Genomic DNA, 10,636 nt, shown 5'->3' with positions numbered 1-10,636 from the left:
GTGGCCCCCAAGATTCCCCAGCCCCACTGTGTACATGCCCCACACAATCCCTGGGACCATGAAGATGACAGATTTTACTCCTTTGATTAGGGTATGTTGCAGGCGACAGCTGACCCTAAGATAGGAAGATCACCTGGATGGCCAGATGGCCTTGACAAATCACAGCTTTCCTTTATTTATTTATAATTTTTTTTTGTCTTGTTGCTATTTCTTGGGCCGCTCCCGCAGCATATGGAGGTTCCCAGGCTAGGGGTCGAGTCGGAACTGTAGCCGCCAGCCTATGCCAGAGCCACAGCAACACGGGATCCGAGCTGCGTCTGCAGCCTACACCACAGCTCACGGCAATGCCGGATCCTTAACCCACTGAGCAAGGACAGGGACCGAACCCGCAACCTCATGGTTCCTAGTCGGATTCGTTAACCACTGCGCCACGACGGGAACTCCCACAGCTTTCCTTTAAATCAGTCTTCTCAGCTGGTAGCAGAAGAGGACATCAGAGATGAGAAGGATTTGCTGGCTTAAAGATGGAGGTGGGGAGTTCCCCTTGTGGCTCAGCGGGTTACCAACCCGACTAGCATCCATGAGGACTCGGGTTTGATCCCTGGCCTCGCTCAGTAGGTTAAGGATCTGGTGTTGCAGTGAGCTGCGGCGTGGGTTGCAGACGTGGCTCGGATCCCGAGTTGCTGTGGCTGTGGCGTAGGCCGGCAGCTGCTGCTCTGATCTGACCCCTAGCCTGGGAATTCCCTAAAAAGACCAAAAAAAAAAAAAAAAAAAAAAAAAATGGAGGGGGTATTGGCAAGGAATGTTGGTGGCCTCTGGGAGCTGGGAGCAGCCCTCAGCTGAGAGCCAGCAAGGAAACGTGACTTTAGTCCCATAGCCTCAAAAAATTGAATTCGTCCAACAGCAAGAATGAGCTTAGAAGCAGATTTCCCCCCAGAGCTTCCAGACAAGAAGTCAGCCCAGCCCAGCCCAGACCTTGTGATACTCTGAGAAGAGAGCCCAGGCTGGATTTCTGATTTACAGAAATGTGAGCTAACAGTTTTAGGCTGCGAGGTTTGTGCTGGTTTACTCAGCAATAGAAATGAATAGGGGAAGCTCTGCCCTTCCCAGGCCCCCGACCTGGGCAGTGAGGTGACAGTGTGGACAGGGAGTATAGGGAGGAACAGGGGAAGACTCCATTCCTCTCACTGGAGTTCTAAAGTCTCCAAAGGCAGAATCAAAACGCATCTCCCTGATTACAACTGTTCTGCATGCTATGCGTATGAACGGGAACCAGGGGCACAGGGGTGGGGGAGGGGTAGGAATGAGCAACTGTGTCAAAAGTGACTAGTTTTGTCTATGAGTCCCAATTTTTCTTTTTTCCCCCTTTTTTTTTAGGGCCACACCCACAGCATATGGATGTTCCCAGGCCAGGGGTCAAATCAGAGCTACAGCTGCTAGCCACAGCCATAGCCACACGGGATCTGAGCCGCATCTGTGACCTACACCACAGCTCATGGCAACGCAAGATCCTTAACCCACTGAGCAAGGCCAGGGATCAAACTGGCATCCTCATGGATACTAGTTGGACTCATTTTAGCTGTGCCACAACAGGAACTCCAATTCCTAATTTTTAAAATAAGAAGCATGTACTCATGAAATTACTTGTAGCCTGGAGCTAGTCTGTGCCCCTGTGCCTCACTGTCTCAGAGCTCTGAGGGGTGGGGTGAAGAAAACTCTTTTTTTTTTTTTGTCTTTTCTAGGGCCACACTCATGTCATATGGAGGTTTCCAGGCTAGGGGTCCAATCGGAGCTGCGGCCTCCAGCCTTCGCCAGAGCTACAGCAATGCAGGATCCGAGCTGTGTCTGCAACCTACACCACAGCTCACAGTAATGCCGGATCCTCAACCCACTGAGCGAGGCCAGGGATTGAACCCGAAACCCCACGGTTCCTAGTTGGAATCATTAACCACTGAGCCACGGCAGGAACTCCAAAGAAAACAAACTCTTAATTTCTGCATCTCAGCTCCAAGCCCCACAACCTTTCACAGCTGATAACATGGCTGGTTGTTTACGGCTCTTTGCTTCTCCTCCTTATTCCTCTTTATTCCTCTATTCTTTTTGGTTTGCTTTCTCTATGTCAGAAGGTAAAAGGTAAACAAAAAACCTAGGATCAGATCAATCTGGCTACTTCTGGCTGGCTCAGGTTAAAAAAAAAAAAAAAAAAAAGGAGGGGGTGGAAAAGAGGACTGGACCTTTCAACTTTAAAAACAAATCCATCTGTTGAGCTTTGTGGCAGAGATAACTGCCTCCCCAGTATATCTACTCTCCTTATTTTCTTTAGCTGGCCATTTGGTCAGACTATTATTTATTATCTTCCCTTTGCAACTAGGGGTGGTCACGTGATGCATTCTAACCAGTGGGATGGAAAATGTCAAAAAGTGTGTGGCTTTTAAAATAGGCCTTGGGGAGTTCCCATCGTGGCGCAGAGGTTAATGAATCCGACTAGGAACCATGAGGTTGCGGGTTCGATCCCTGCCCTTGCTCGGTGGGTTAATGATCCGGCGTTGCCATGAGCTGAGGTGTCTCGGATCCCGTGTTGCTGTGGCTCTGGTGTAGGCTGGTGGCTACAGCTCCAATTAGACCCCTAGCGTGGGAACCTCCATATTCCGCAGGAGCGGCGCTAGAAAAAGGCAAAAAGACAAATAAAATAAAATATGCCCTTGGAGTTCCCATTGTGACTTAGCAGGTTAAGAACCCGACATAGTGTTTGTGAGGAGGCGGGTTTGATCCCTGGCCTTGCTCACTGGGTTAAAGATCTGCTGTTGCCCCAAGCTGCAGTGCAGGTCGCAGATGCAGCTTGGATTCAGCTGTGGTGTAGGCCAGCAGCTGCAGCTCTCCAATTTGACCCCTGGTCTGGGCACTTCCATGTGCCACAGGTGTAACTGAAAAAAGAAAAATGAAAAAAAGATATGTCCTTAAAGAGAGTAGGCATGCCCATCTCTTCTCTGGTGGCCAGTTTTAGACTTGATGGCTAGACCTCAAGCAGTCATCTTGAACCAAGAGGAGGAAGCCTTGTGACCACAGTATCTGAAAAACCTCAAGGTGTCTGGCACCATCTTCATGATGTGTTCTATACCACCTAGAAGGTAGGTTCCAACAAGGGAGCATTTTAGGTTTGGCTTCCATCAGCCATCACGCACATCTACAGAAAGTTTCATTATTTTATCTCACAGCCCTATGTAAGCTTCTTCAAACACTGAGGATTCTAAAATCCTTCTACTGAGAAGCCCATAACAGCTTTTGTTCTGTTGGTATAAGTGGGAAAACATCAAAGAGGTGGCATTTCATTGGTTTGTTCAATGGTCTGAACAAACTCAGAATGGGTCTACACACACTTGATATCATTTAGAAGGTGAATGTCACCATTCAGGAAGGAGGTATGAAGTCTCCACTCCTAAGTAGTTTTTTTTTTTTTTTTCTCGTCTTTTTGCCATTTCTTGTGCAGCTCCCCGCTCCCCCCACCCAGCATATGGAGGTTCCTAGGCTAGGGGTTTAATCAGAGCTGCAGCCGCCGGCCTACACCACAGCCACAGCAACGCCAGATCCGAGCCTCGTCTGCGACCTACACCACAGCTCATGGCAACGCCAGATCCTTAACCTGCTGAGCGAGGCCAGGGATCGAACCCGTAACCTCGTGGTTCCTAGTCAGGTTCATTAACCACTGAGCCACAGTGGGAACTCCTCCACTCCTAAGTTTTAATGCCAGAAAGGCTCATGGATTTACTGCTTATCTGCACAGACATTTTTCTCCCTTGGCACTCAGTATCCAATCAACTCCTCAACCAGACATTGCTGCAACTTATCTTAACCACACATGGGGAGCTTTACCTGCCATGACCTCAGGAGACTGGAAGAACTCATCTGGGTGCACGTAGCCTGTCTGTGGAAGGAGACACCACACCAGGCGGAGCAGGCTGAGGCTGCCCCACAGCATCCTGGCTGCCGTCTTCATATCAAATTGCTGCCAAGACACCGGGCCAGAGCCTAGAATGACTTCAGCTGCTACAGATGCTATTCTGGTCCCACAGATCTGCATCTGCTAAGGAAAACATTTATTAGTTATTATAATGTAAATTTATGTTCAGTGGTCTGAACAAACTCAGAATGGGTCTACACACAATGAGAATGTTAATAATAGCTCCTGTTTACTAAGTGCCTGCTAATGTACCAGGAATTTATATGCATATCTCATTTAATCCTTTCCAGAGTCTGGGCCAGTGGGTCTCATTATTTCCATTTTACAGATGAGGAAACTGAGGCCTCTGCTGAGTAACCTGGTTACTTGCTAATCATATTTGCCAAGTGTCTAAATATGACATCTGTTAAAATATATTTGCTAATAAGACATTTTGTTATGTGACTAAAGATGACATTTACAAGTAGGACTAGGGAACCTTCCAAACCTGGGTTTCACAGCCTCACCCTACTCGGCATCTCCTATCCATAAGCAAGCATGGCAGCCTGTCTTACATTTCTGAAAACTTAGGAACCTCCATGGATTCCATCCATTTTTCTTTGCTAAAAATAAACTACATTTGACCCCACTGTCCCTAGGCACGTCCTCCAACTTTCACACCCTGGAACGTTCCTTTTGGAAGGTGATGGTTTGAATGTTTGTGCCCTGCCTCTTCCCACATTTGTATGTTGAAGTCCTCATGTCTGACGTGATGGTATCAGGAGGTGGGGCCTTAGGTCATGAGAGCAGAGCCCTCATGAATGGGATCAGTGTTCTTATAAAAGAGACATCACACATTTACAGAAGGGCTTCTTCATCCCTTCCACCATGTAAGGACACAGCGAGAAGTTGCTGGCTAGGAACCAGGAAGAAGGCCCCCATTATGCTGACACCCTCATCTCAGACTTCCAGCCTCCGGAACCATGAGAAACAAGTTTCTATTGCTTATGAGCCGCTCAGTCTGTGGTATCTTGTGGTAGCAGCCCAAACAGACTCCTCCTGATGGGAATTCTCACTCCCTTGACCCAAAGATCAGCAGGAATTTGAGCCCACTGTACGATGGACCTTCTTATCAATACTAATACATTATCTGGGGTGAACAGAAAAACAAGTCTGACAACATGTTTGTTGCTTCTTCAGAAATACATATGGGAACTGTTCCCTGACTTCCTGACTTTGATATGTATTTTATCTTAATTTTTTACTTTTTTTTTTTTTTTTTGGTCCTTTCTAGGGCCGCTCCCACAGCATATGGAGGTTCCCAAGCTAGGGGTCCAATTGGAGCTGTAGCCACCAGCCTACGCCAGAGCCACAGCAACGCAGGATCCAAGCCTCATCTGTGACCTACATCACAGCTCACAGCAACACCAGATCCTTAACCCACTGAGTGAGGCCAGGGATCGAACCCGCAACCTCATGGTTCCTAGTCAGATTCATTAACCACTGCGCCATGATGGGAACTCCTTAATTTTTTACTTTTTAGGGGCTTACCTGTGGCATATGGAAGTTCCCTGGCTAGGGGTCGAATCGGAACTGCAGCTGCCAGCCTACACCACAGCCACAGCAATGCCAGAATCAAGCTGCATCTGCAACGTACACTACAGCTCAGGGCAACACCAGATCCTTAACCACTGAGCGAGGCCAGGGATGGAACCCTCATCCTCATGGATACTAGTTGGGCTCATTACCACTGAGCCACAGTAGAAACTTCCTGACTATTTTAAAGGCTGACCTTAAGCAGCTATTGTTCTCAGGTATGATATCAAGTTATAACAGAGGAGACAAGTGAAGCAACAGAACAGGAATCTGGCAGATGTTGATAAGAAGACTCTTGATACTAAAACCTCATAGAGCTTAAAATAATGCTTTGCAGCCTCTGCTCAAACTTTGCAACTTAATTGTGCAGACTATTTTTCCAAAGCCAGTGCATATCCCAACTTTTTGAGTAGAGTTTTCAGATAGAAGATGAGGCCAAACTTAGCACTAACAAGCAAAGGGTCAATCAGAGTTTCTTTTTTTTTTTTTTTCATTGGCAGCCCATTGATATGGGGGTGGAGGGAGGGGGAAAGCACAGTATCCATCACACAGGACAAACTTTGCGGTCCTGCAAGCCTGGTTCAGATCGGAACTCTGCCATTATTGGCTGCATTACCTTGGACAAGCGGCCTATATCCCTAAACCTTAGATTCTTCATTGGGAAAGTCAGGTAATAATAATATCAAGCTCACAGGTGTGAGAAATACTTAGCTGATGTACAGAGGGCAGTAGTGTACAGCGCTTGCATGTATATGTGACCAACAGGAAGTTGCTCTTACTGCTTTCAGTTGAGCACAAATAATAAAATTCAAGCTGCTCCAGACACTCTAGGTGTTAGGTTGAAACTTTCTTGGGAGATTCTGGAACTGGCCCCGTAGGCGCAAGACAGGGAGAGACTGAAGGAAGAGGCAGACCCCTGCAGGTTGATAGATGCTCTCTCTTTTTTTTTTTTTCCCTTTCAGGGCTGCACCCGCAGCATATGTGGAACATCAGGCAAATCTCTCTCGGATATAAACTGTAGAAATATTTTCCTAGATAAGTCTCCTGAGGCAAAAGAAGTAAAAACAAAACCAAATTGGGCCTAATCAAACTTAAAAGCTTTTGCACAGCAAAGGAAACCATCAATGAAGAGAAAAGGCAACCTACAGACTGCGAGAAAATTTGCAAATCATGAGATTGACAAGGGCCTAAAATCTAAGATATACAAACAGCTCATACAACTCAATATCAAAAATCAAACAACCCAATCAAAAAATGGGCAGAAGATCTAAATAGACATTTCTCCAAAGAAGACATACAGATGGCCAACAGGCACAGGACAAGATGCTCGGCATCACTAATTATTAAACCACAAAACCACAATAAGTTATCACCTCACATCAGTCAGAATGGCCATCATCAGTAGGTGTACAAATAGGATAGAGTTAAGGCTCTGGCATTGTCTCTGCAGCAGCGGCTTGGGTTGCTGCTAAGGCTCGGGTTTGATTCCCACTCGGGTGCAGTGGGTTAAGGATCTGGCATTGCCACAGCTGTGGCTTAGGTTGCAGCTGTGGCTCAGATTTGAACCCTGGCTTGGAGACTTCCATATGCTACAGGCAAGGCACCCCCCGCCCAAAAAAAGTCTACAAATAAGAGTTTTCTTGTGGCATAGTAGGTTAAGGATCCAGTATTGTCAGTGCAGCAGCTTGGCTTGCTGCTGTGGTGCAGTTTCAGTCCCTGGCTTGGGAACTTCCACACGCCATGGGCAAGGCCAAAAACAAAAGAAAAAAGTCTGCAAATAATAAATGCTGCAGAAGGCGTGGAGAAAAGGGAACCCTCTTACACTGCTGATGGAAACGTAAATTGGTTTGCCACTATGGAAAACAGTATGTAGAAGTTCCTTAAAAAACTAAAAACAGAGCTACCATATATATGATCCAGCAATCCCACTTGTGGGCCTATATCAAGAAAAGACAAAAAGTCTAATTTGAAAAAGATACGTGCACCCCAATGTTCATAGCAGCACTATTTACAATAGCTAAGACATGGAAACAACCTAAGTATCCATCCACAGGTAAATGGATAAAGAAGATGTGACGTGTATATATATATACATAGCAGACTATTACTCAGCCATAAAAAACAATGAAATAAGACCATCATCAGCAAGATGGGTGGACCTAGAGATTATCATACTAAGTGGAGGAAGTCAGACAAAGACAAATACATATGATATCACCCATATGTGGAATCTAAAAAATAATACAGTTGAATCTATATACAAAACAGAAACAGACTCACAGACATAGAAAACAAACTTGTGACCAAAGGGGAAAGTGAAGGGAATAAATTAGGGGATTAACAGATACAAACTACTATACAAAAAATACATAAGCAGCAAGGATTTACTGTAAATACGGAGAACTATGTTCAATATCTTATACACTGAATTACACATATATGATACATACATATAAAATTCATTATACACATATGTGATGGGAAATAATCTGAAAAAATACATAACTGAAAAAAGTTGCTGTATACCTAAAACTTATACAATATTGTAAATCAACTGTACTACAATTAAAAAAAAAAAGAAGAGTTCCTGTTGTGGTACAGCAGAAACAAATCTGACCAGGAACCATGAGGTTGTAGATTCGATCCCTGTCCTTGCTCAGTGGGTTAAGGATCTGGTGTTGCCGTGAGCTGTGGTGTAGGTCGCAGGCGCGGCTCAGATCCTGTGTTGCTGTGGCTGTGGCGTAGGCTGGCAGCTGTAGCTCCAACTGGACCCCTAGCCTGGGAGCCTCCACATGCTGTGCGTGCAGCCCTAAAAAGAAAAAAAAGAAAAAAGAAATAGCCATGTTGAGAAAGAAGACAGGTTTTGAGAAGATCCAATTTAGTTTAAGTCATATCAAGTTATTTTCAAGGAGGTCACGTACTTAGGAGTCAGCCTTGGTCAGTGAATTTTTGTGGTCATGATTTGGGTGGGTGGGGGGACAGGGAACAAGGGGACTGTATTGCAATTACATCAGTGCTTTTTCAGGATGTGGCCACAGACTGCCATGAGGAACCTGGATGTCTCCACAATGGTGAGGATGGATGGGATGGGGAGATGCTATGCCTCGGCCTCCGCAGCTGCTTCAAGAAGAACTGCTGGCAGATGGCTCCTTGGTGCCTGGGAGAGCAGGTAAGCTGGGACCATGTCTTGAGCATGAGGCCTATGGAACATGCCAGCCTGTGGCCACATGGCCTGCAGGAGTATAGGTCTGCTGTCCTCTATCCCACCCTCGCCCACTCTTATTCTGTCCAACACGATGCCACTGGCTGGGGCTGCTCCATCTCAGTGGTGCAGCCTTTGCAACAGTGGAATTGAGTTTTGTCTCTATGAGGGCTATGTGACAATCCAGTGAGTGGTTTTTTTGTTTGTTTGCTTTTATGACTGCACCCATGGCATAAGGAAGTTCCCAGGCTAGGAGTCCAGTCGGAGCTACAGCCAGAGCAACGTGGGATCTAAGCTGAGTCTGCAACCTACACCACAGCTCATGGCAATGCCAGATCCTTAACCCACTGAATGAGGCCATGAATCAAACCCACATCCGCATGGATACTAGTCGGATTTGTTTCTGCTGTGCCGCAACAGGAACTCTCAGTGAGTGTTTTTTAAGTATCTAATTCTTTTTTCTTTATAGGGCTGCACTTGCAGAATATGGAAGTTCCCCAGCTAGGGGTCCTATTGGAGCTGCAGCTGCTGGCCTACACCACAGCAACTTGGGATCCAAGCCTCATCTGTGACTTACACCACAGCTTGCAGCAATGCTGGATCCTTAACCCACTAAGCGAGGCCAGGAATCAAACCTGCATCCTCATGGATACTAGTCAGGTTCTTAACCTGCTGAGCCACAACAGGAATTCCTAAAGTATTTAATGTATTTTTTATTTTACCTTATTTTTAAATTTTACTTTATTTTTTTTTCTAATATATTTTTAAAACAGGAATCATACAGTGTTTGCTTTATAATAGGCTTTTGTCCCTTGGCAGTATCATGAGCATCTCTCCCTATGACAGGAGCGCTCCTTCCCACCAGCCGCACGCTTTCCACCCATCCTGTATCTATTTCCTCCCCTTCCATCCATAAACGTGTTTGACTCTTTGCCATTCTTACAGAAACAAGCAACCAAAATTCTCCTTGAAACTGGATGTGCCCTCTCTCTCTCCTTCCCTTCACAGGACAACTCGACCATCAGCATTCACTGAAATCACTACTCATGTCTTATCAACTGTTCTACCCAAGACAGTCTGGCTTTTCTTGGCACCACTGCCCTGACACAGCCCTCTCAAGAGCCTCCTTGGTGTTTTTTTTTTTTTTTTTTTTTTTTTCTTTTTTGGTCTTTTTGTCTCTTTAGGGCTGTACCTGCGGCATATGAAGGTTCCCGGGCTAGGGGTCGAATCAGAGCTACAACTGCCAGCCTACACCACAGCCACAGCCATGCAGGATCCAAGCCACGTCTGCCACCTACACCATAGCTCATGGCAACGCCGGATCCTTAACCCACTGAGCAAGGCCAGGGATCGAACCCACAACCTCATGGTTCCTAGTCGGGTTCATTAACCACTAAGCCAAGATGGGAACTCCCCTCCTTGGTTTTCTAACTGTCAAACTCAAATGGGCACTTCAGGCCTCTACATTGCCTTCTGTCTGATGACAGTGACCCCTTCCACAAGACCCGTCTCCCTCTATAGTGTCTTCCTACACTATGAAAGCTGGGAAACAAAAACCTACATTTCAAAGATTCCTTTGAAGTTGGGTTACACAAGTTAGGTTTTAAGAAATTTAGAAAGCAGGGAGTCCCCATCGTGGCTCAGTGGTTAACAACTCCGACTAGGACCAATGAAGTTGCGGGTTCGATCCCTAGCTTCACTCAGTGGGTTAAGGATCCAGCATTGCCGTGAGCTATGGTGTAGGTCACAGATGTGGCATGGATCTGGAGTTGCTTTGGCTCTGGTGTAGGCTGGCAGCTGTAGCTCCAATTCGACCCCTAGCCTGGGAACTTCCATATGCCATGGGTGCAACCCTAAAAAAAAAAAAAAAAAAAAAGAATTTAGAAAGTGGATGTGAGGAA

At 46.0% G+C, this 10,636-nt stretch overlaps 1 protein-coding gene across 17 annotated transcripts in view; it reads right to left on the bottom strand.

Annotated features, from left to right (window-relative positions):
- The window catches only part of PIGZ (phosphatidylinositol glycan anchor biosynthesis class Z), a 34,619-nt gene that overhangs the window by 15,330 nt on the left and 8,653 nt on the right, over window positions 1–10,636 (bottom strand). For 11 of the 17 annotated variants that reach the window (XM_021070121.1, XM_021070135.1, XM_021070124.1 and 8 more), the window contains one exon: window positions 3,871–4,078. In XM_021070121.1, coding sequence (XP_020925780.1) covers window positions 3,871–4,078 — 208 coding nt within the window. Of the gene's footprint in view, window positions 1–3,870; window positions 4,082–10,636 lie in introns of all 17 variants that reach the window. The other 6 variants (XM_005670100.3, XM_021070120.1, XM_021070122.1 and 3 more) reach the window with 1 other exon arrangement.

The sequence above is a fragment of the Sus scrofa genome, chromosome 13 (genome assembly GCF_000003025.6).
Source record: "Sus scrofa isolate TJ Tabasco breed Duroc chromosome 13, Sscrofa11.1, whole genome shotgun sequence".
NCBI lineage: Eukaryota > Metazoa > Chordata > Mammalia > Artiodactyla > Suidae > Sus > Sus scrofa.
The sequence above is the reverse complement of the archived record's forward strand: the minus strand, read 5'-3'. Positions and strand labels throughout refer to the sequence as shown.